This window comes from Asterias amurensis, chromosome 5 (assembly GCF_032118995.1).
Source record: "Asterias amurensis chromosome 5, ASM3211899v1".
Lineage (NCBI taxonomy): Eukaryota > Metazoa > Echinodermata > Asteroidea > Forcipulatida > Asteriidae > Asterias > Asterias amurensis.
The window spans coordinates 14,386,149-14,413,403 of record NC_092652.1 but is presented as its reverse complement, the minus strand read 5'-3'; the positions used below and the strand labels follow the sequence as shown (position 1 = coordinate 14,413,403).

Below are 27,255 nucleotides of genomic sequence, written 5' to 3'. Positions count from 1 at the left end.
AAACCAATCCTGCACTATCGTCAAATTGCGCAAACCATTCCTGCATTGTTTTCAAATTGCGCAAATAATTCATGCACAATCTTTTTATTGCGCAAATTTATCCATATCTATCGGCATATTGCGCACACTACTTCTATACTATCGGCAAATTGCGCAAACTATTCATGCTGAAATAGATAAGCCAATTGCACAAACTACAAACCATTCCTGCTCAATCGGCAGTCTCCATGGAGGAAGATTTCTTCCGCCATGGTTGCACATTGCACAAACTATTCCTGCAAGATTGACTGATTGTGCAAACAATTTTGCGCAAATCATTTTAGCACGAACAAAACCACTTTGTGCCCGATTGCCCGAATTTTTTTTCGAGTTTCAGATTTGCGTCTGGGTATTTTTCGATCTCTGATCGGTGCCTTATACCACGTAAACTTGATTTCAAGTCTGAGAGTGCGGTAATTCATCTGCATCAGCCACGCAGAATTCCGCCTTAGATTGCTACCACGCTCTAACTCGCTCTAATGACGGATGTTTATTCACAAGAGGGCACTGTTTCATCCAATAATATATCAGGACCGCACGATCGCAGACTTGGAACCAAGTCTAAGTACCACGCTGTTGTCAAAAATGTAGTCATCCAATAATATATCAGGACCGCACGATCGCAGACTTGGAACCAAGTCTAAAATGTAGTCATCCAATAATATATCAGGACCGCACGATCGCAGACTTGGAACCAAGTCTAAAATGTAGTCATCCAATAATATATCAGGACCGCACGATCGCAGACTTGGAACCAAGTCTAAGTACCACGCTGTTGTCAAAAATGTAGTCAGGATGCCCTGCGACACAGAGAAAATGCACGCGAAATGCCATTACGAAATAGACGACTTCAGGGTACCAGTGGCTGCACACAAAATGGTAGGTGATACAGTGCTTGAACGGTGGTTTGTGTTCGTCGTGAAGTGTTTTTCGAAATGTTTTTTCTGGGCGCAATATTTTTTGTCCGGGCGCATGACAATTTTGTCCGGGTGCGGCATCTTTTGTCCGGGCGCATTTGGTATTTTGAGAATTTTGTCCGGGCACAGCGCCTGGACAAAACCGCATGTGGAGAACCCTGAATGTGCGGGTTGAATGTTTGTAAAATTAACCATTTTACTTAGCTTAGCTTAGCTTCTCTCTAGACCAGTGTTTTGGCTGTTGAAATTACTAACCTTTAAACAAATTATTGATGAGACATTTTCAATTTGCTTGTATTGTACGGATCATGGCAATCTTGGAAGGGAACCATGCAATGCCATCTTGAAATACATCATGTATACATGGATACTTGTTGTAGTACTATGAGGTTCGTACTGCTTATACCCAGCATGTCTCCAACCCTCCAAACTTGTTGCCCCTCATGTTTAATGCATCTGGGTTAGTCCATTTTTGAAACTGGAACCGCAATTCGCCAAATGTTAGGCTCTGTGTTTTCTTTCTACTCTAAAACATGGCTGATCTGACCAAACAATTACCATTTTTTGACCACAATCTTTTTTATAGACATTTTACAATAGCCATTGCATTTGAATAATGTCTTATGACTTACATTTAATGTAGTCTCAAGTTACCGCTAAAATTTGAATTCCTTGGACTATACTAATAGAGGCAGTTGCTATATCATATCGTTCTGGGCAAGCTTGTTTATAGCAACCTTTAGATGAGCCAACTCTGGTATACAAATCTTGACTGCTATGGTTAAAACTACGACTCTCGAGGTGATCCCGAAGGCGTAGCTGATGGAAAATAGAATGGTCAGGGGATCACCGAGGGAGTCAGAGTTTTAACCATAGCACGAGTAAAAGCAGTCAGTGTTTGTTTTATAACACCCCAACAGACTATCATCATCCTTGTACACGTAACGTTCATACGCGCATTTTAGACGCACAAATGCGAATAACTGATTGGGTGCGATGTGGGTAAAAACAAATTCTGGGTACTGCGCACTTTACGGAATAGTCTTTTGACTATTGCATGATGTGAAGCGCTCTAAACCAATGAAAAGGCATAATTTTTTTTAGGGGTGTTAATGTGCCATATTTCATTCAAATTGCGTATTGGTGTTTGCTGTCTCTGTGCAGATCTGAATTGACATGAGGTTTCATTCAAAGTTTCCATTTGTGTCATCTTTATTATGTTCATCAAAAAATGAGGAAATTCAGGGTTCTCCTTATATGCACAAGCTGGCATACTAGCTGGCCTACCGGGCTAAAATGTGCGTAAATGGGCTGATAATGCGTGAATTGCAGGTCAAACGGCAAACAAATCAATAAGAAAATTTCTTTATTTATGGAATTTTTTCACATCAGATTATATTTTACACTGGATGTAGAAAGCTTGTTTCTTCAAAAATTGTAGTTTCAAGAACACAAGACACTGGAAATTTTGAATACAATTTTGAAAGTAGCTTCCAATGTGTGCCAGGAATCACCTTCGAAGTATATTTTTAAATTTAGGTCTTTGTTTTTTTCAAAATGTTATGAGATATTTTTATTTGGAGTAACAGAGACACTTTATGAGATAAACTGGCGAAGATAAACAACATGGGCAGTAAACGAAAACCTTACCTACATGTACAATGTACTCTCGATTTGGTTGCAGTCTCAAGGCAAGTTTTTCACACGGTCCAAAATCTCGGGGTCGGAACTGGTTCCGAACCGGAGATTTTGTTCAACCCATTTCACACTGTAAAAATTTCAGTCCGCCTCAGATCTGGGTAGCATGCTCTAGCTGGATTGAAACCAACCCTGGCAGAGACCAGGGTTGAAAATCTCAATCCGGATCGAAATTGGATTTTTCGGCGTGAACCCGGTTCACACAAAGACCAGTGTGAATGTTAAAAAGAATCAGAGAGGACTGGGTAGGTTTTAACGCGGTTCAAAATGGAGGTAGTGTGAAAAGGCCTTCAGTCTCAGAATTTGGGCACCATGGGGTCTGGAAATTTTAGTGTCTTAAAATTTTAGGATTTTTAGTCTTCGATGAAGAATGTTGACATTGAACATTGCGTATGTAAGTCAACAGCACAGTTGTGTCCTATGAATATTTGTTGTATTATAAAAGTGAAAAGTGAAAATCCATGCCCCTGGTCATTGCCTTGGTGCTCTCTTTGAAATGAGTGATTTCCATCTTTAAAAAAAAAGGTACCCTTACCCTTTACCATAAAGAACAAGAACTAAGTATTAGTCCTGATTTATTGTGTATTACATGTGTGGTTTATTAAGTGCCACTGAGTGACGTTATGCACGCTATATAAGAAGCCATTAGTTATACATGATACGATCATTTCCCCTAATGTGGCAACAAGATTGGGTTGTTATCAACATTTACCAATGATACAGCGACAGAAGATTATTGTCTTAATATCTATATCATCATCTCTATTACAAAGAATTTAAAATGCACAGTTAAAGGTCTGGGTACTTTTTGTATGATACAAAATACTTTGTCCACAGATTTATAGTTTGAAGATAATGATGGTAGAAAGTTTATTTTAAAGTTTTATTTGCTGAGGTGCTGTAGTTTTTGAGAAATGAGTATAATAGGTATTAGGAAAATAGTTTTAGCATGTTAAAACGAACCAATTGGTAATGTACCATAACTGGATAAAACGTTTTACATGCTAAAGCTGAGATGAATACTGTTTTTGTGGCATTATTTTACTAATTTCTCAAAAACCACAGCACCTCAGCAAGTAGCTTAGTTTTTGACAAATAGGTTATTTCTCACTTATTTCTCAGTTATTTGACACTAAAAGAGACTTCAGGCCTTTTTCGGGCATCTGAAAGCACACAAATTTGTGCATCAAGAATGTTTTTCTTTCATTATTTTCATGCAATTTCGATGACCAAAAGAGCCCTTTTTTATACATATTCTAGTGAAGAGAGTATTTTTTGGAATTGACTGACCATTGTGGCTGCCGCGTGATTCCAGTCCTGGATAGTACTCTAGTTTTTCCCCATTTGAACAGAAAACCTTTGGAATGGGAAAGTACTTTCCCTTTACTGTATGTAGGCCTATGTACTAATTTAAAGTTTTGATTCTTATAACATACCTTTAGTTGATTTTCCTACAACTTTTTTCTTGTTTAGTACCTACAAAATTTGTCTTAAACAATTAGTAAATTTGGGGATAAAAAATTTTTTTTTACTTGAGCAGAATTTTATCTTGCTATTTCAGTGTAAACATTTTGGCGTTCTAACAACTGAGCGATCTACATGTAGCCCTAATGTTTGCCGGCTTCCTATTTTGTCAAAATCTTTGTTCCCAGGTTCCATCCTGCTCTAATAACAGTTTTTTTCCAACCCCTTTGTGGTTTATACTGGTTATTTGAAATAAAAAAGTTGCATCCTCTTAATGATAATAATAATAGAGCACTCTTACACAGGGTACCTCATCACTTTACAAGAAACAGTACAATCCGAGGTTGTATCACTCCCAGGCTACACAGCAGTTGAAACAGGTTGAATGGTTTCTGACTGGAACTTTCAAAGAAAATTACAAATGAGGAGAAAGCTGGATCAGCTCAGTTGGTAGTGCGTTACATTTATCCAGAGGTCACAATTTAAAATCCTGCCCTCGTAAAATTGTCTTTGTTCAGCCCAAAAGTAATTTTTCCCTTGTTTGTTATATCTATAAATATCTTCAAAATTAAGCCAAATTCATATTAGTGTGTATTTCATTGTACAATGTGCACTTTTAATAAACTCACTGTTAGACTAAACTATAAAGCTGGTGAAATACTTCAAAGATTGCTCTATTGTAAATATTCTAAATGTATAGCAGTATCAGTAATCACCCATTTGTTTCGTGCTTGGTCATTTGAAACACCACTTTAATTAATGGCCAAATTTGTTTGTGTTTTCTTTAGTTTTGCAGACTGTTGTTGACTCTGGAGTAGCCGTCATTATGGCAACCTTTATGTTGTAGATCACATGGCAGTCACATTGGATGTGGAGTGCTGGCTCTTGGATACAACTTCTTCAACTTGATGAAAACACTTTACAGATTTGACAACAGTAAATAAGAGGTGATAAAACAAGAACATTTTAAAGTTCAATGAAGCCACATTTACAGTACTAAACAAAGTGTCATCAATTGTAAAAAGTACAAACCTAAGTAGTGACAACCCAAATAGTATGAGGTTTGTGAAGGTACATATGTACAAAGTAATGTTGTTGTTTATATAATTTGAAAAAGGGGAGTTGTTATATTTACTGACAATTTGTGAAACTAAAGTCTCTCTCCTTTAAAGGCAGTGGATACTATTGTTAATTACTCTGAAGTGATTTAGTTGTTGAGAAAGAAGTAATTTTCCACAAATTTGATTTTGAGACCTCATATTTAGAATTTGAGGTCTCCAAATCAAGCATCTGAAAGCACACAACTTTGTGTGACAAGGGTGTTTTTTCTTTCATTATTATGTCGCAACTTCGACGACCAATTGAGCTCAAATTTTCACAGGTTTGTTATTTTATGCATATGTTGAGATACACCAAGTGATAAGACTGGTCTTTGTCAATTACCAATAGTGTCCAGTGTCTTTAAAACAAGAAGAACAATGTATTTTGCAAAGCAGTTTTAGGATTTTAATTTAAAATGTTTGGCTACATGTTTATGAGAGAAATCAAATTGTAAAAGTGTGTAACCAAAATTTTATAAGAATTTGAAATGGCAAACAAAACATTTAGGAAGATTGAATATCCTTGATAACCTTAATGATGATTTGCTTTCATTCTAGGCAGGTTTGAAGCGAATATGCAGAACTCTGTACCAAGGATGCCTGGTATGGGACCATCTGACAAAGAGTTGAATGACTTATTGGATTTTAGTGCTGTAAGTTATATTTCAAACATTCTACCTGTGTTTTTTATACATATTTATCCAACTTTTAGTGTCCCAACTATTACCATAACATACATATCAAACCTTATTCCCAATTGTCATCAGTCTTGAAAGGAAAAATAAGAACATAGATACTTTATATGAAATAATGACATCAGATATTATCTTACCAGCAATTTGTGTGAGTTACATGTACATCTTCAGTGTAAAATTTAAACCACGGTTTAGGTGTTGACCAGGAATTACATGTATTCAAACTATATTTTCGTGGTCAATATTATTTTCAAAAAGAAATTTTTTACTTTGTGGGGTAGCCTAAATGTTAACCTTTCACAGGTTAGATTTGTTTTGAAAACTGCATGAGTGGAGTAAATGCTAATATTTTTAGTTACAACTGTACACACATCAAATGTAATTGAAAACCAGTGACTAATCTCAATTGACAACTATTCTCTCACAATAGTCTACCATATGTTGGTTCCCATGTCCACATTTCTTGTTTACACTCTTTTTCTATATTGTAAAAAGGATCATTTATTAAAAAGACTCATTTCATTTAAGCACTTAATTGCAATTAATGCAGTCAGTTTCATCTCTTTTTTTTTTTTCTTCTTTTTTTTTCTTCTTTTTTTGTATTTTTCTTTTTAAGAGCTTAATACCAAAGATCAATCCTGTGTAGATTGACTAACTTGGACTGTAGCTTATTTCCTACTAGCCTTACATGAAGTACAGAGGAAGCTTTTCTGATTATGATAATTCCAATGTCTGTGAGTTGATGTCAACTCTCATTTCATAGCAATTACCTTTACAAAAACATGGTATGAGAATACCGTGGATATGAAAGTGCTAGAGGCAATCATACCATGATAGTTCCAGCAGTCATAAGGTTCATATGCATTCCACTTATCAGGTCACTTCAAGTCTTATTCATGTTATGAGTTCACTAAGGTCATTAGAGTTCAGATCACACACTCTAAACTGATGTCTGCAAGGTAATGCTAGTATACAGTATGTATGTTCATTGCAAAAGTATGTGTTGTAAGATACACAGTGTAGCATATTTTATGTATGCTGTGTGTCTGTGTCTCCTGTGTACTTTTACGTATGTTTACATTGCACAACCTCAAAAAGGATGAAGAAGTACATGCCATGTACATTGATGTCTCTTTAGACAAAGTTCATTTAGGCTTGAGGTATGTTATTGAACCAAATTCCATCCAGTACCAGATATAAAGGTCTGTGTTGGTAGAATTCTAATTAATCTCTCTAGACCCTGATTCAAGACATTTCACAGAAATCATACATACACTCTATGCACGGATAAACTTTTCCCCCCTAATTTCATGTTTTTCCTGTGATGTACTTTCATCAAATAATGTCCAGTTTGAGTAGGCTTTTGAATCATTTTATTATTTTGTTTTCATGTAATGTAAGCCTTGAAAGTGGCTTGAAAAAGACCAACTGTTTTTGGATATTTAAATTGTTATGTACAAATAGGCTGTGTCAAAGAGTTCAAATGCAAAAAAAGTCTGTCAGTTTGAACCAATGTATCCAGTTGGGAGATTCTGTGAATATTATGTCAAAGTGTCTACAAATGTAATGAGATTTTCTAGGAATTTCACTAAAGGCTTTGTCTATAAAATAACTGCAAGCAGCCTTTGAATGAGGACTCATCTCAAAATGGATTTGTCTGAAATGATGGATTTGTCTTCCTTTATAGTCCATTCAGACAGTCTTGATAACAATTTAGTTTTCACAAGTTGAGTAGGTCAACAGTATGTCAAGTTATATTGTTCTCAAATGGCAAGTTCTATTGATGGGAAGAATCTCTGTTATCAGTACACTTGTCTGCTGTGTGTCAGACATTATATTGAATAATTGTACCAAAGGATAAGCTATAGCAAGCTATAGCAACCTAGGCTGCCATAGATCACAATTGTTTTACTTGAAGACATTTTGATTGTGTATAACTGTTAAATGTAGGCCCCAGCAGCCCATGATGCAAAGGTTCTCCAGCTAAAACCCAAATAGTTCTATTTTTGCACAGCCCACTCACATGCCTGTTGCTCAGTCTCCTTCTAAAAAAACTTAAAATAGCAACAAACTTTTGTTCAGAAGCCTTTTCAAAATTTGAGTGGAAATTTGATTTCTGTATCATTCTTGATGGAAACAATTCTCGGGCCATTAGTATAGAATACTTGATTTATACCTGGAAAGCTTTTATATTAAAGGCAGTGGACACTATTGGTAATTACTCAAAATAATTGTTGTCATAAAACCTTTCTTGATTGTGAGTAATTGGGAGAGGTTGATAGTACAAAACATTGTGAGAAAGAAGTAATTTTCCACGAATTTGATTTTGAGACCTCAGATTTAGAATTTGAGGTCTCGAAATCAAACATCTGAAAGCTTACAACTTTGTGTAAGCTTTGGTCATTTTTTTCTTTCATTATTATCTCGCAACATCGACGATTGATTGCGCTAAAATTTTCACAGGTTTATTATTTGATGAATACGTTGGGATACACTTAGTAAGAAGACTGGTCTTTGACAATTACCAAAGGTTTCCAGTGTCTTTAAGTCATCGGCACTTATTTCAGGTTGCACATTGAGGCCTCTGAACAAAAGATTCTAGTATAAAATCACACTTCATGTGACTTTGTTTTGATTGGGAATGAATATCATCATTAAAACTTGATTAACAATAATTTGAAGACCTTTTAGCTTTAAAATTAAACAGTCTAATGTTTGAGTTCTAGAGAATAAATTAAGGGTAGATGTGTTAGTCTGGTTATACAATTTATTTTCCTACTTGAGAAATGTACTTGTAGTTTTTAAGTCTTTGTTGCTCAGTGATGAAAAACACCAGAGTGTAGCTACAGATACCTCAGCAAGGACACTTACTGGCATTTCCTTTTGCATTTGTTTTTGAACTTTACAAATTATTTCATGTGTGTGTAAAATGTTTTGTTGACACATTGTAGATGTTTTCACCCCCTACTGGAGCTGGTGGGAAGCCTGGAGGTGCTAATAATGGAGCTTCCATGGGACAAGCAGGTCCCGGAGGACCAGGAGGGCCAGCGAGACCAGGAGGACCAGGAGGGCCAGCGAGACCACCAGGACCGCCAGGACCACCAGGACCTTTAAGATCAGGACCGCCAGGGATACCTCCAACTTCTTCTGGATCAGCAGGCCATACCACCTCCTATAAACCTGGTGAGATTTTACCTTTAATTATTGTCCATGTTGTGTTGTGGTCTTATTCTGTTATGTCATCACATGCATGTAATATTGTTTTGTTTTTATTTTTTCTTTGAAAACCAAGCTGATATATTTAAACAAACAAATAAACACATAATTAATTTAGACTTGACCGGCAGGTTATATATATGCATACACTGGATATTGATAACGTTTCTGTGATTATTTGTATTTATTACTTATTCATATAATTTTACAGGGGAGGGGTTCTTAAAAAATATTCCTTTTTTTGATAGACAGATTATCTTTCGAAAAGCTCAAACTTGTTTGCTATGTTAAAGGAGCAGGTTCACATGTGCTCTGAAATATTGAGTTTTTATATTTCGCCAATAGATAGAGTCCACAGCAAATAGGTAAAAATTATTACTGGGTTTACACTAAAACAGGGTAAAAACTATTTTTCTCCAAGACACTTAGAGTGAAAATCTAAATAATGCGCGGTCAAGCAAACCATATGACTAAGGACACACGATGTCAGTGGTGGCTACTTGATTTGAACTTTGAACGGAGCTAACCTAAATACAGTTGGCTTGATAGGGTTCAGCACACCCTAAGCGTTGTAAACTTGACAAAACATCTGAACTACTAGAGACAATAAGCTGAATGATCATTGCTGAGTTGGACAATGCTAGTAATGGATAAGGGAAGACACAGGTTTTTTGTCTGAGGATGACACTTTTTTAAGTGACTGGATCGTCAATTGACGAATATGATCTTGAAGTTCCCGGATGTGCTGTTGGTCCAGCTACATGTATGGTTGTTGGTTCTGATGGTTTCGTGTTGATTGCCCCTGCAACTGCAGCTGGAGATCTGCAGGAAGCACATGACCTAATGGTATGTGCACATATCCTTTCATGTGAGCTTTGAAGTAATGTCTAAACTTTTCCACAAAAAAGTATCTGCACAGGTTTTAATGCAACATGATTGTGTTGCATGTTTGTAATAAGGTGTCAAAATCTACCATAAAAGCCACCAGTGACGTCAAGGTTTCATAATGCATATATCATAATCATGGCTGGTTGTTACTTTTCAAGTAGTGCGTCTCTGACTTGAATTCTCAAAAGTACTTAATGCTTATTTTGAGTGTAAAATAGTTATTAACAGGTAGCTTTGATATCTACCTTAGAGCAAACAATACGAGAGTGGCAAAGTTTTGAAGCATAGTGCAAGCAACAATTTTGATAAAGGTACACTTTTGCAGCTACTCTGTGTGGCAAGCTGTGCTTTTGAAGTGTTGCTGATGTTCTGTTTTGATGCTGTGAGATTTAATAACAGTAAGGCTTTGCTGGTTGAAAAGATGCACATGTGCTGCTGGAAGTTTGCCAGTCAAGTTGCCCCCCCCCCCAAACATACAAACTCATCCCCTCTCAAAGTCAGTATGGCTTAAAGTGTAGTGCTTCTGGCTGTGCTGCTTGCAGTACAGTGCTTCTGGTATGGATGTGCTGCTTGCAGTGCAGTGCTTCTGGTATGGCTGTGCTGCTTGCAGTACAGTACTTCTGGTATGGCTATGTTGCTTACAGTACAGTGCTTCTGGTATGGCTGTGCTGCTTACAGTACAGTACTTCTGGTATGGCTGTGCTGCTTGCAGTACAGTGCTTCTGGTATGGCGTTGCTGCTTGCAGTGCAGTGCTTCTGGTATGGCTGTGCTGCTTACAGTACAGTGCTTCTGGTATGGCTGTGCTGCTTGCAGTACAGTACTTCTGGTATGGCTATGCTGCTTACAGTACAGTGCTTCTTGTATGGCTGTGCTGCTTGCAGTACAGTGCTTCTTGTATGGCTGTGCTGCTTGCAGTACAGTGCTTTTGGTATGGCGTTGCTGCTTGCAGTGCAGTGCTTTTGGTATGGCATTGCTGCGCACAGTACAGTGCTTCTGGTATGGCTGTGCTGCTTGCAGTGCAGTGCTTCTGGTATGGCGTTGCTGCTTGCAGTGCAGTGCTTCTGGTATGGCGTTGCTGCTTACAGTACAGTGCTTCTGGTATGGCGTTGCTGCTTGCAGTGCAGTGCTTCGGGTATGGCGTTGCTGCTTGCAGTACAGTGCTTCTGGTATGGCGTTGCTGCTTGCAGTGCAGTGCTTCTGGTTTGGCTGTGCTGCTTACAGTGCAGTGCTTCTGGTATGGCGTTGCTGCTTGCAGTGCAGTGCTTCTGGTTTGGCTGTGCTGCTTACAGTGCAGTGCTTCTGGTATGGCGTTGCTGCTTGCAGTGCAGTGCTTCTGGTATGGCGTTGCTGCGCACAGTACAGTGCTTCTGGTATGGCTGTGCTGCTTGCAGTGCAGTGCTTCTGGTATGGCGTTGCTGCTTGCAGTGCAGTGCAGTGCTTCTGGTATGGCGTTGCTGCTTACAGTACAGTGCTTCTGGTATGGCGTTGCTGCTTGCAGTGCAGTGCTTCTGGTATGGCGTTGCTGCGCACAGGACAGTGCTTCTGGTATGGCGTTGCTGCTTGCAGTGCAGTGCTTCTGGTATGGCGTTGCTGCTTGCAGTACAGTGCTTCTGGTATGGTGTTGCTGCTTGCAGTGCAGTGTTTCTGGTATGGCGTTGCTGTGCACAGTACAGTGCTTCTGGTATGGCGTTGCTGCGCACAGTACAATGCTTCTGGTATGGCTGTGCTGCTTGCAGTACAATGCTTCTGGTATGGCGTTGCTGCTTGCAGTACAGTGCTTCTGGTATGGCGTTGCTGCTTGCAGTACAGTGCTTCTGGTATGGCGTTGCTGCTTACAGTACAGTGCTAGAGAGACCCAAGAGACTGAGAATTGTTTGATAATTGTATACTATGTAGTGATCCATACACATAGCTTATGTCACATTTTCTGTCGCGGTCATGTGGAGTAAAAAATAACAAAAGTTGCAGGTCAGTTGCATTCCAAGGATGGTTTATTCTGCATCGTAGCAGGGGTTGGTCGTCAAACCTGGGCTAAGTTGTGCTAATCCAACATTTTTGGGAGACTAACTTAGCCCACTTTCGTTGGTCAAATTGACCCTTCAGGAATGGATTATTGCATTCCAACAGAGGGTTATTTTAGCACTTTTGGATTTAGGGTTAGTTTTACTCCTCGTCTGATTGTACCATTTGAAGATGACAATACTGGGTGTCTCCCCCCCCCCCCCCCCCCAGGATTTTTCAAATTCAAGGTCCTCTGAAAAAAAATTACTTGGTGTTTTTCTATGTTTTTTTTTTTTTAAGTTGAAAGCCCTTATGTTCAATCTAGGGTATTAATGGTTTCTTTATGTTTTTTTGTGAATTTGATTTGAAGTCTTCACCCCCCCCCATTACTTTTTCATATCAGCAGCAGCGTATCAGACGCTGTTCGCGCTTATCAGAGGTGATTTGCGCATATCAGCCCAATTAGCTAGCTTGCATAGGGAGATCTCTGGTACATTTTGCTTTGATGAGAGCATTATTGCACTCCAAGGTAACCCGCTTGAGCTGGTGAGGAAGGAAGTGAATCTCATTATAGCCCTATCAAGTAGACCATGCAGTCTGTCTTCAACCATTCAACAAGCTTGTTTCCTGGCTACTATTGTTTCCTCTTTCTATTTGGCTGATGATGAGCTGCACTATATACTAGGCTACTGACTGCAAAACCAATTGCAAGCAGTAGGATTAAACCTTTAGCAATGACAAAGCATACTTGAAGGTGTCAGCTTGTACTTTTCCTTACTCAGGTCTTCATTGTTATGCTAATTCATTATAAAATGATGGTGAAGGTTGCAAGTGTTTTCAAGAGTTCTTTTGATGATGTGGACAGGAGACATATTTGCTGATCATGTCAGTGCACAGTGTCAATCCAAGTAGGAGGTCAGAGTGATGTCAATGACTCTACCTTGAGGCTATACTAGTTCTGTCAAATCTTGCCATTTCCGTTTGTGATTTGGCTTTGAGGCATTCACTCTTGTCATTCAAGGCAAAGTTGCTCATCTTTGGCTCTGTCTCATTAAAACTTCATCATTTCATATAGTCCAAATGAATGGCACACGTCTGGTAATTGCCAAAGACCAGTCTTCTCGCTTGGTGTATCCCATCATTTAACCATAAAATAACAAGCCTGTGAAAATTTGGGCTCAATTGGTCATTGAAGTTGCGAGAAAATTATAAAAGAAAAAACACCCTTGTTGGACGAATTTGTGTGCTTTCAGATAAGAATAAAAAACTTCTAGCCAGAAGTCTTTTTATTATTTAAGTGAGAAATTACCTCTTTCTCAAAAACTACAATACTTCAAAGGGAGCCGTTTCCCACAATGTTTGATATTATCAACAGCTCTCCAATGCTTGTTACCACGTCCGTTTTAAGTTAATATTTGTTTCTGGTAATTATCAGACGTTTACCTTCCCTTTAAACATTTGTGTTCACTGCAATTTAGATTAACAAACTTGTTAAAATAATTATTTTACTACTATTTTAGTGCAAACAATGTTTGAGTGATCCATTTCCATTGAAAAGTCACGTTAAATGTTCATGTACATGTACACGTACAACTGAAGAGGACAAGTTAGCCTTCTCCAGAAAGCTTAAATTGTCTTATTTGATTGATTCTTGTAGAAACCATTCTATGAAACATTTATTAGCGAGATGTTTCTCTTGGAGTGTGTATTTATTAATCTGCCTGGCATGCAATGAATAATAACAGCAGTACAGTAATTTCCTTCTTATAATCTATGTTCTCAATCGATTATAAAACATGGAGTGTTTTACACTGTTTGAAAAACTACATGATAATGAGGAGAAGCTGATTCATGATGAAATACCGTTGACAGAAAGATGGAACTTTCATGCAAGTTACTTTGATCAAAAGATTTCTTGGAAACATAATTAAGGTATATTCATTCTTCTGTGATAGTTATTTTTAAATGTTTGCACATGTAAGGCCTACATGACACTGTGTTCTCATATGAACTGACCCAGTCAGTGTTCACTCACTTGTTGTATCATGTAGCTTCCTCAGACTGAATTGTAGGGCTCATGTATGATAACAATTTACATATGATTTGTTTTTGTGTCATTTAGTAGACTGCTTTCAAGGGTAGGAGCCAAAAACTTAAATTTACAAATTTGGTCACGCAGGAAACATACACAAAATGTCAGGAAATCTGGTTGATGTGAGTTGCTCTCCTGGGGACGGAGTCGCAAACCAACTTCTAAAATAATCTGGTATCCATCGTATAAAGGAAACCAGCACCGTCAATAAATACCTATGTTTTGTACCAAGTCATATTAAAAGAAATTCATCAACAAAAAATTACCACAAATTGGTTCTGAGGATAAAGATTGTTGCCACCAATGAAGTGAAATGCTAGCATGTAATCAGTATAGGTTTTTCAATTTTTACCTAAAAATGAAGCGTACTTAAAGCCATTGGACACTTTCGGTAAACAGTATTGTCCAAGGCCCACCCTTCGTGTATCACAACTCATATTTTTAACAAATTTTAGGCTCAATCGGTCATCAGAGTCGGGAGAAAATAATGTGAAAACCCACCCTTGTCTCTGCACGTTTCGCCGTGTCATGACATGTGTGTAAAATAAATCCGTAATTCTTGTTGTCGAGAATTTACAATTGTTTTAATAATTCCTCAAAAAGTAAAGCATTTCATGGAACAATATTTCAAGAGAAGTCTTTCACCATTACCTTCTGTAAACCCTGTAAATTATTTGTAAATCTGTGAAAAAAAAATTCCTGTACTGAAAGTGTCCAATGGCTTTAATTATTATTTTTTATAAAAAAAAATTCACATTCTATCTAAATGCATTTGTTTATCATTCTGGAAATGTTTCTGATCATATTTAGGTAAACATATGGATTTTTTTTATACCTTTGTTTCAGACAGTAAAAAGGTCAGTTTTATATGTTACTAATATCACAGATAAGAGGCTAATTATTCTTATCAGAATATAATGCTGTACTTCCAATATACTTTTAATGAGAACAAAATCTAGGAACAAAAAACACATTTATTTATGGTCTCTATTAGACAGTATCAAACTGCAGTTTTAAGTTTCAAAGTTTTAATTTGAAAACGTCTTTTGTTTATAATTTAGCTGGTGATCCCTAAGTTGTTAATTACAATTTTGTAAATTGTGCTATTTGGAGTAATAATGTGGAGCTTTTTTTTTAAATATACGTGTAATGTTCCTCTTGGATAAAAACACAAATTTAAGGTTACATTTAAACCCATATTTTGTGTTGTACAGTGTCAGGGTCAGATTGTTCATTTATTTTGTTATTTAATAAATACTGAGCAAGGATTATTTTATCGAATCACAACTCTTGTTTTGCATTTCAACAATTAGCCTTTTTTGTCAAATCAGTTATGTAAATAATATGTACATTTATTACCTGTATCATTCCATATTTGCACAACCCAACCCATAAATAGCAAGACTAGGTTAATTTCTACCTCCATGGTTAATCTAGAAAGCTGATAATTTGTGGAGGCTTGCCTAATTATTGTGGTTATTGTACAGTTTAGGCTACATTAACATAGAGGTCTACATGTACAGGTACAGTGTGTGATATATTACTCAATCACTGCCTGACTACAAGGCTAGCCTGGCTCCTGGGTGAAGAAGCCATGTTTTTGTTTGCCCAGCTGCAGAGCAGTTTTACCATGGTTTTACTGAGCCAATTTACCAGCTGGATGTATGCCGTTTCATGCATTCTGTCTTGCCTGCAACAATACGTAGTTCTACAGTGCACAGACTGCATCCATTGATGGTCAAGAAGATGCGAGGGCGAAGTGTTGTGTTAAGTTTCAACAACTGTATGCTTTTATAACAGCAATTAAATATCATGTTTAAACTAACACAACATGCACCACCTTTGAATATGACAGTATCCCATTTACAAGCTTTTTATTCTCTTTTAAAAAATGTATTAAAGACACAATTCAAACACTTAAATTGATTTATTGCACTCAGATAAATAACACTGTAAGAGTGTAACTCACTACCAAACCGCATTAATGTTTTTCAACTTGCATAATGTTGGTTGGGCCTGGTAATAAATGATCTTCAACAATTTGTATGCATGTACATTTATGTCTTTTTAAACCACCTTTTCACACAACATGTGTGTGTGTTGTTGTAATTCATTTAACGTACAATGTACATGTATATTAATCTACAAAAATACTGTTAAAATATTAGCACCAGACTGCTAATCCACTGCAAGAGTGATTGACTCTTTTGTAGTGTTTACTTTTCTACATAATATTGTAATAATAAATGTATTTTCAGAAATTGCTTGAAATGCTAATTTTTATATTTTATATTTATATTTATATTTTATTGACCAAACCAACAGCGGACGAGCCACCAATTACAGGAAAGGATAAAAAACAATTAGAAATATTCATATAGCCTATATAAAAACAATCTGATATGTACAAAGTTAACAATTAAAATAGAATCATCTTAGGAGAGAAAGTTAAAGCATACATTGAAGATTAAATAAAATAAAATAGTGATCAGAAACAGACCACCATGAACGACTGTGAAAATATATTAAAAATATATTTTAAAAGCAAAAGCCTACATTAAAGTATAAAATAGAATAAACAATAAAAGACAAGGGAAATAAATTTAAAATCAAATAAAAATATAAACAAAAATAAAAACAAATCGATGTTAACAATACCGAATAAAATAAAACAAAACATTGTAAATACATGTATACATTAGTTACTGGAAGAGGATATGGCATGCAAAACCTGACCACGAAAGGAATTAAGAGAAGGGGCTCCGAAAACATCACAAGAACCATGGATACTATTTGAGAAATCCTTGACAAAAAGCCTTGCTTTGTCGCATCTACCCGATTCCTTGGCACATACAAGATGTGTTTAATAGACTGTCTAGTATTACAGTTAGGTACATGTAGGCCAAAGGGGTTGAACTCAGTGTTGCTAAAATGATTGTGGAAAGATTTGTAGAGAAATAGACAGTCATTCAATATTCTTCTCTGTTTGTTGACATGTTAGACTCTCCATCTCTAATAAAATATGTTGCAAACTACAAAGATTTTTTAACATGTTTATTAAGTACAGTCAGACAGGTTAGACAGGCTGATAATCAAAATGACTGTTGGAACAGTTATAAACTGTTCTACAGAAGCCATCCTTTTTACAGACCCTTACTAGTTTATTTAGAAGTTGTCTGTAGTACTGTGGTACTGTAGGCTCTTGGTTCATGTTTTGCATTCAGGTGTCATGTAAGCAGAGACTATACGATCCATTATTCATAAATACCTGGGACAGTTTCCTCATTTTGATTGGTTGAGAGGACATCACGTGGGGTGTTTAAACGGATGATATAACCACAGCCAGAAGTGATTAAATACAGTTGTTAGCCTACTATGTAATAGCCATGGGCAAAGCTAGCAGTATTTGGTTCTCAAATTTACAGGTTGTTAAAACATTATGAAGGTAAAGGTATTGAATTGGAATCAAAGTGTGTTGAATTAGTTTAAAACTATTGGTTTAAACCCGCCGAGGCCTGGTTCTTGGTAAAATTATCAAGAACCAGGCCTCGGCGGGTTTAAACCTCTACTTTAAAAAACCTCTTCACCACACATTGATTCCCTTATTTAAAACAGGAACATGTTGTGTGTCTCAGTCTAAGATCACTTTAAATCACTATGACTCATTGGATCCAATGAAAAGCCCAATATTTAGATTAAATATTCTGATGAAGCTACATGTATGTGCTACATGTCACAAAATCGTTAGCTTTTGGCTTCATAATTTCAATTTGTTTTCTCTCTTTTTACAAACCCTTTTTAAGGGATCCATGTTGAGAGAGACTCCAATGTTGCCTCCATTTCAATAAGCAATGCCACAGTAATATCCAAGTGCCACGGTTTTATAATTTATACAGAGTATATTTTATTTGAACATCTGGTTTGGACAGGAAATGGAGGTCAAACCAGGTCACTATGAAATGGATCATTGATCTTACACACATCGAATTTTTCCAGGCAATGCAAATATTTAAATAATAGGCCTATATCTGTGTTTCTCAAGATATGAATTATCATCAAGTGTCATTTAAAAACCAATAAAATCATTGCTAATTTGTAATAAATGTATGCTTTGTTTTAAACTATTTGAGCTTGCAACAATTGTGTATGAACAAAAATACAAAAGATGTCCTGAGAGGGCACTTTTAAAAATCATTTACTCTTAATAATTGGAAGGTATAGAGGTGGAACATTAATGCCAAGGAAAATATCCAAATGTTAAAAACCGTCAGCCGCCATTTTACAGAGCTTACACAATATGGATAACGGAGGGCGCCTTCCTGCATATGGATTAGTCTAGGCCCAAAATGTGAATGATTGGTACCACATAGTGTCTCATGGACTGCGCGCGTGTGTGTTAAAGGAACACGTTGCCTTTGTAACCCTTTTTTACAAAATGCACATGGTTGGAAAGATGTTTTAAAAGTAGAATACAATGATCCACACAAGTTTGCCTCAAAAGTGCGTGGTTTTCCTTTTACTGTGCGAACTAACACAGTCGGCCATTTATGGGAGTCAAAATTTGAGGCATGATTGTGTTGATCATTGTATTCTACTTTTACAACGTCTTTCTACCCATATATGCATTTTATAAAAAACGTTCCACGGCAACGTGTTCCTTTAATTGATCGCTGACATCTTGGGTGAAGACTAGTTCATACCATCTGTATAGTGGTCGAGTTGACGGCGAGTAGACGGCACAAGCGAGTTGACTACGAGTTGCTGGCGCAAGTAGTAGGACCGAAAATAAGAAACTCCGATCGGCATAAATTTATTTATAATTGTTAACATTTTCATTGAAATATTATGAAAAATGTAGTTTTCGAGTAAAATGTAATTTTGCACTAAAATATTTGAATTTGATTTTGAGACCTCAAAAATTTGATTAATTGTTGTCTCGTAATCAAGCATCTGAATGCACACAAATTTGTGTGACAAGGGTGTTTTTTCTTCCATTGTTTTCTTGCAACTTCGACAACCAATTGAGTTCAAATTTTCACAGGTTGGTTATTTTGTGCATCTGTTGAGATACACCAAGTTAGAAGACTAGTCTTTGACAATTACCAAAGGTATCCAGTGCCTTTAACATGTAAATAGTATGATGTCTGCACTATCCTCACAATACAACCAGCAACCACTGTTCCGTCAATTGCTTAAATCTGTTAGTTTTAAACCTCAGTTTTATTCTAACATCATCCCAATGTGGAAAGCATTTTAATATTGTGTTTTCATGATGGCACTCTTATGAAGCTGTTGGTCCATTCTGTTGAAAAAGATATGTGTTTATATTTCCATAGTTAGAATTTAATAGAGCATGATAGAAAATGACATTTTGACACATTGTTTTACTGTCAAACTTACATACAGGCTGACAGAGGTATTACAGCAAATAAATATGTTCAACTAATAGTGACATAAAAGGCAAGACATTGATCCCCATTTTGTTCAATTATTCTTTAGTTTGATGTCATCGTCTGGATATTTTGGGCTTGTTGGCAGCTGTATGCAAATGAGCTGCTTTGTTTCCTTTGTTGTCTGCAGTGTATTTTTGAGAGTGACATAGGCACATATACATGACCCATTTTTACCCCGCCTCAGTGAGCAAGGGTCACAGTCTTCATATCAACGTAGCCTCACTCAGTACCAGTAGTGTCTATTACAACGTGCATCATACACTGGTAGGTTAGTTAAATGATCAAAATAAATCAACTAAGAAATTGTCATGGCCTAGGGGTTAAGAGCACCAAATTCAACCGCTGGTGTTTCAGATCAGCAGAGTGTGGATTTGAGTCCCAGTTGTCACACTTGTGTCCTTAAGCAAGACACTTAACCATGATGCTGCTCTGGGACGTAAAACCATTGATCCCGTCTGTTGTGTAACGAACGTAAAAGAACTCAGTGCAGTTATCGAAAAGAGAAGGGGTTCTCCCAGTGTTCCTGGTTTGATTGGCAGCATATTGCCCTACAGCACCATGTAAACCATTACATGGTGCTGTATAAAAGGGGATGAGGTCTTATAATTCAAACGTACATGTAGTCCCACATACCTTGAAAATGTTGAATGTTAAAGTGCCTTGAGTGTCACTGAGTGACAGGGGCGCAGAAGCCACTTTAGTATTGTTACTATATTCAATTTACCAATTTACATGACTTGAATTCAAAAAGGAAACCAGAAAGAAAGAAAAATTCATTAGTATAATTTTTAATTATTTATAAGACATCTTGAAATTGAGGAAATCATATTTTTATTTATTTATAAGACATCTTGAAATTGAGGAAATCATTGGGGGGGGGGGACCTGTCAGGAGGCCACACTGCACTGAAGCCCTTTTGAATGGCATCCCAAAAACACAATTCAAAAATTTGTTTAAAATGCTCTCACATTATGCTTTTTATTTTGTGGTTTAAAGGAACACGTTGCCTTGGATCGATCGAGTTGGTCTTTGTAACCGTTTGTTATAAATGCATATATAGTTAGAAAGATGTAAAAGTAGAAGTATGGGAGTCAAAATTTGACTTCCATAAATGGCCGACCGTGTTAGTCGACGAAGTAAAAGGAAAACCATGCAATTTCAAGGCATATTTGTGTAGATCATTGTATTCTACTTTTAAAACCTCTTTCTAACTAATGCATTTTATAACAAACGGTCACTAACGCTTTGTATAGACCAACTCGTCTGATCCAAGGCAATGTGTTCCTTTAAAATTAATAAAAAATGTTGTACACTGACAAATAAATGTTTGAGACATCCTGGAACCACTAACCAACTTTTACCAGGAAAACTTTCTTTCAACATTTTGCAGTGCATCCGGTGATAATTATTTTTGTTTAAAAATCAAAATGATTAGAAATAAAATTAACACAATATATGATTCAAAGGTTCTGTAAATAAGAATTCAAAGACAGTTTTCAATTGAAAACCTTTATCGGGCATGTTTTATGTTGCTTTTTGTTGTTCCAACCACTGACTCTGCTGGAAACACCTGACAAAAAGTAAAAAAAAATTGTGCAACATACATACATGTACAGTACTAAACTTACAACTTCTGTCTGAAACATTTCTTTAAACACAGTCAGTGTGAACTTTTCTGAGTTTGCAGTTTTTACTAGTATGGTCCACCAAGGACATACCACTCCTGGCATAGCAGGTGAATAAACACGATACAACTAAAAGATATCATGTATAATAGTTAGAACTACAAAAGCGTTTTCATTGTTTATTGTACAAAATTCATTAATATGTGCCCCCCCCCCCCCCCATAAAAAAAAGGAAAAAAAAGAAAAAAAGAATCAAGTTGCATGATGCATTAGAATCAGGAGTTGCCAACATAAATCACTACTTGGCTCATTATTATGATACTTGCAAAGCTTGTTCAGGAATAATTGATACATAATGAGAAATGGTATAATTTCCTTAGTTGCTTAAAGGCACTGGACACAATTGGTAATTACTCCATTACTTATTAAAAATAATTGTTAGTATAAAAAATTACTTGGTAACATGCAATGGATTATAAAAAAAACATTGTGAGGAACGGCTCCCTCTGAAATATTACGTAGTTTCCGAGAATGAAGTAATTTTCCACTTAAATAGTGAATTTGATTTTGAGACCTTAGAATTAGATTTTGGGGTCTCGAAATCAAGCATCTAAAAACACACTGTGACAGGGGTGTTTTTTCCCATTATGATCTTGCAGCTTCAACTACCAGTTGAGTTCAAATTTTCACAGGTTTGATATTTTGTGCATATTATGCAACTTGAGATACACCAAGTGAGAAGACTTGTTTTTGACATTACCAAAGGTGTCCAATGTCTTTAATATACTAGATGGTATTGATGATTTGCTGTATACCACAGTATGTTGTCATTCTCTGCTTTATATTGATATACATTATAAAAAAGGATAACTGCACTAGTGTGCAAGCAAGGAACTGTTTATAATCATTGTAATGTAATTTGTAAATAATGTACATTATTTGTATGTCAGAAATATAATGCCACACTGTTCTTAGAGGCTACTGTTAGAAACAGATTTTAGTTATTCTCTTTTGTTAGAGAGGAGAAATTTATTGTATAATGTATGTATGTATGTAAATGAATTATAATTTATGCTAGTTTGTCATCAAATATATGTTTTTCATTTTTTCTATATTGTTATTCTGATTAAATGGTTCATGGTTAAATGCTCATAATTGTGTATTTTACACCAATACACATTTATTTGTTTATATTTCTGTCACAGTTATGAAATTTCACAAAACATTTTATGACATGTGCACATGCGTGAAATCACCTACATGTAGCCCTCAATGGTAGGTACACTGTATCCGCACTTTTGCTGGCAACTCTCCCCTTCACCTTTAGTAAGTTTGAAATGGTGTTGAATCAACATTGTGTCACTATTCAAAGCTTTCTCTTTGGAAACAAAGGCATAACAAAAAGCCATTCCTTGTTTAAACAAATAAATGAATCGTTTGTAATCATACTACTGTACAATTCCACATCATGTGTATGACCATATTGAATAGAATATGGCTATGATCTGTAGCCTCACTTTGATAGACTATTTGCTACCCAAGCAATGTATAATCAATAAGCACAGGGTCAAGGCCTAGCTTTTGTTTCCCACATGCATGAACAAAATCCATATGTTCTTAATGCAGAGTGAGGTTGATCGCTCCCTTATCTCAGGAGTAACTGCTTTTGTTACATCTAGATGTAGGCAGGATTGAGAATCATTAGATTTAACATGATAGTACATATTTGTTTTATGTGTAAGTAATTGCAATATAGAATTGTCTATTGTTTTATGTGTAAGTAATTGCAATTCAGAATTGTCATTGTTTTATGTGTAAGTAATTGCAATATAGAATTGTCTATTGTTTTATGTGTAAGTAATTGCAATATAGAATTGTCTATTGTTTTATGTGTTAGTAATTGCAATATAGAATTGTCTATTGTTTTATGTGTAAGTATTGTCTATTGTTCTCTTCTGAAAGCACTTATATATTCCTGCTTGCTTTGCTTCATTTACACTTGAGGGTTTGTGAATTATATGATAGTACAAATTTGTATTGTTTTCATCATTGAAAGGGTGCAAGATTGTGCAAGAAAGAAGTATTTTTCATCGAATTTGATTACGAGACCTCAAGTTTAGAATTTGAGGTCTCGAAATCAAGCATCAGAAAGCACACAACTTGGTGTGACAAGGGTGTTTTTTCTTTCATTATTATCTCGCAACTTCGACGACCGATTGAGCTCAAATTTTCACAGGTTTTTTGTTTATGCACATGTTGAAATACACCATTACCAACTGTGAAGACTAGTCTTTGACAATTACCAATAGTGTCCACTGTCTTTTTGAGGCATAACAATTCATTATATAAAGATAGAAGAGTAAAATAAAAATAACAAGCCATTATTGTATATGATTACAAGTTTATTGAATTGTGCTGATGAGCGTGTTCTTATGCTAAGTGATTCACTGGTACATGTCATAAAGCTCTACTGTCATGTAAGCACTGGACATGCTAGACATGTTCATGATTTTCATTTTAATTTTTTAATATAACATGATGGATAGGTGGCTTAAATACAAAGACATGCCTTGAAGCTTTTCTGACAGTCCATCGGGAAAATCACAGTGAACAAATTATTTAGCACTACAGACCAGGCCGTTACAACCTTAGTAGTTGGTTTACAGATTTTTCAGTAGCTAAAAAAAAGGTGTCAGACAGGAATTTTTTAAAATAAAAATGATGATGAAAAGTGTTACAAACTAAATGTCTCAGCCAACAATCATACGATCTGCTTTTAGACATCTCTCACAATTTCATAATTTCTATACATTTACAATGTATTAGGGTGTTTTACATCTTTCAATTGTTTTTGTTTAAAACCATTTATTAGCCTAATTGTTCTTAGGCCAACAGGTATACTATGCTGGTGACACACAATTCATTGTGCTATCTTTAAATTACATCCTTGTTGAAATCTTTGCTTCATGTCTTTGATACAGATTACACTGTACAATGTACACCATCAGTTTTGAGTTACACTTGAACTGTAATATTTTATGCTCTCAATGAATATTAACTACATATCATGTAGGACCTGTTCGTACAAAGTACATGTATCACAAGACCTCTCTGGAATAAGAATGTGTCCATAGATGAAGCCAAAGTACCTTGACCTTTGCAGAGAATCCATGGTCTGTCAAAGTACAGTGTACCATAATTCCCTTCCTCTCTGGAACAACTGCATACATTTACCTTGTAACTGATTTGATTGCTTAACTTTTTCTGCATGGGTAAATAATGTTTGGTATTAGGTAAGCAGTGCCTCATCTGGGGGCATTCAGAGGATCAGAGCTTAAAAATACTGATATCTTGTTCCAAATTGTTTTAAAAAGACCTACACACCCTACATTTTGATTTTAAATATTGACTGACTATTTAACATACCCTATACACTGAAGAATAAAGGTTAATTTTTAAATGGCTTTCCCTGGCTTCCAGCTTGAAACTTAAAAAAAAAGATAAAACAGAAGATGTAAAGTCCACGCCGTTCCCCAGCAGGCATGAAGGTCAGCTACCTGTATCAAAACAACTATTTGCTGGTCCCGCTCACAGCAATGAAATGAGTCTGAGAAGAGAGCCCTCAAAATGGGCCTTTCGATGGTATAAAACTTGTTAGATTGAGCATTATTCCAAACAAAAGAACTGTACAGAAAGTTTTATTTAATTTGAAAAGTGATTTCATATTTTCAGGACCCACCCACCCACAATTTTGAAAAGTGGATGGTTCCCTAGCCAGCAGCTGTGTGGCCATCCATTGGACAGTCTTGGAAGGATTTTGGACAGTTTTGGTCAAATAGGATCTAACTGTCAATATGCCCAGCTAAAGGTGGCCAGAATAATCAAGAACAATTTTAGAACAACAATTTTGAAGGAGACAAAACTAAGAGTATCATCTAGACCCTAGTGGACTTTTACCTTACTTAGGCCAATAGACTATGCAAGTCTTACAAGACGTAACCAGAAATACCATAAATGAAGAACATTTTGATTGCAAAATGTAAGGGAGAAAACAAATACTTCTTACAAGTTTTATCTTATTGGTTTTAGCTTAATGTACACAAATAGGCCTAATGTGTTAATTAATATTGAAACAAAATATTAAAACTCTTGAACGAGGAAGCTTATTTCACCAAGCTTATTCCAGAGGTCACACAGTCAGACAAATTGATGTGTGATGCAGTTGATGAAGGGTGCTGATGCCTCAACAACCATACAATGCAATGAAAAGGCATTGTCTTTCTATTTACAGTATCTGGCGATTTGAGGCAGTGGACACTACTGGTAATTACTCAAAATAATTGTGAGCATAATAATAATAATAAAAACTTATAAAGCGCACAAATCCACAGAAGTGCTCATGGCGCTAAAATACAAACAATAGCATTAATTAATATACAATAACAACAACAATTAAAATGTAAACCTAAGTTGAGAGAAATCTAGAACATGTGGTATGAAATACAATAATACAAATGCAATATTTAAGAAAAAACATCCTAAAAGGTAACAAAAATAACAATAATTAAACCATTGAATCAAATGCCTGTTTGAAGAGATGTGTTTTCAGTTGTTTTTTAAATTGGGTCAAAGAAACGGATGACTTTACTAGTGCAGGCAGTTTGTTCCATAGACAAGGGGCAGCATGTGAAAAAGATCGATCTCCCCATGAATGTTTGGAAATGGGCTCAATAAGGAGGCTAGAATTATAAGACCTGAGTTTTCGAGGAGGATTGTACGAGCCGAGAAGATCATCAATATATGCAGGGGCATTACTGGTGAGCGATTTATACACGAAAAGCAAAAGTTTATACTTAATCCTACTGCTTACTGGTAACCAGTGTAATTCTTTTAAAATCGGCATTATATTATATGGCAGGACTTTTTAGTTAAGGTAATAACACGAGCAGCATAGTTTTGAATACGTTGAAGACGTTCAATTTGAGTACAAGGAAGGCCATATAGAAGTGAATTGCACATATCCAGTCATAATTTTGTTTAACTTGGTTACCAGTAATGGAGAGTTGTTGATTTTGGGTTTTTGGGGCACATTTTTTTTTGCACATCCTACCTATTTCACGGCTTCTTCCAAAGTCCCAGGTCCCTAAGGGCCAGCACTTCAATTGGTAGGCACAAATTCATTCAAAAAGTGTATCCATGTATTGTTTGCTGTGCCTTCTGCCCTGGGCAGAACAGAACCATGATCCCAAGGACTCTGTGAAACAGTTGCCTGTGTCCATGCAAACACACAATGCCAACACACACAGAAACTTCAATGTCAATTTAAAGACCAATTCTGTGTATTGCATATATAATAGTTTCTTGTATTATTTTGCCTTCCAAAGCGAACAATGAAATGAAACTTCCTGTAATGTAGCAAATACTAAATTCTTGTTTTGAGTTATTGTTCCATTTTGTTCCAACACAACATGTTGATACATTTTGACTCCCATACCTTCAAGTGGTGCTTTTTAAGAGTAAAAGAACAGTTAAGCTCCTTGGGCATGTCAAGGTGTTGTTTATTAGAAGAAGAGAAGCAGTAAGACACCTAGCCTATTGAGAAGCTCTCGTAATTGTTTTAGAAAGTGCTCTCTGCAGGCATTACCCAGGTTATTTTGGTGACTTGTGCCCCCCAAGAAATTCTTTGTGTTCCTAGATCTCCATGGCTTAAGGGCTATCCTCCTACAGAAATATCAAATGGACACTTTTCCAGTTTTAATTATGGGCTGAATTTTTTGTTGGCACGCTTCAGCATAGATCGTCTTCCTCTTCCTATTTCAACCCGCTTCAGAGGCTAGAGGGCTTTTACCCAAATTTTCATTTTACCTGATAAAAGTGGACATTAAGGCCAGCGCACTGTCTCTCCACTGTCACTGCATTTTAACATCTGGACCCTGGGGGGTTTTGCCACTCATGAGATCTCATGCAAGAATGCTTTGTACCGGTTTCTGAATCACCTCTACACCAACCATAGACTAGCTTGACTACAGACAACTCAGTTTGTGTAAGGCAGTGTACTAAATTGTA

The 27,255-nt window shown here is 36.2% G+C and overlaps 1 protein-coding gene across 3 annotated transcripts in view; it reads left to right on the top strand.

Moving 5' to 3' along the window:
* LOC139937316 (transcription factor 4-like) overlaps positions 1–27,255 on the top strand; it is a 143,415-nt gene that overhangs the window by 6,508 nt on the left and 109,652 nt on the right. For 2 of the 3 annotated variants that reach the window (XM_071932421.1, XM_071932419.1), the window contains exons 2-4: positions 4,907–5,065; positions 5,777–5,871; positions 8,865–9,096. In XM_071932421.1, coding sequence (XP_071788522.1) covers positions 5,794–5,871; positions 8,865–9,096 — 310 coding nt within the window. In that variant the 5' untranslated portion in view covers positions 4,907–5,065; positions 5,777–5,793. The remainder of the gene's footprint in view (positions 1–4,906; positions 5,066–5,776; positions 5,872–8,864; positions 9,097–27,255) is intronic. The other variant, XM_071932420.1, reaches the window with a different exon arrangement.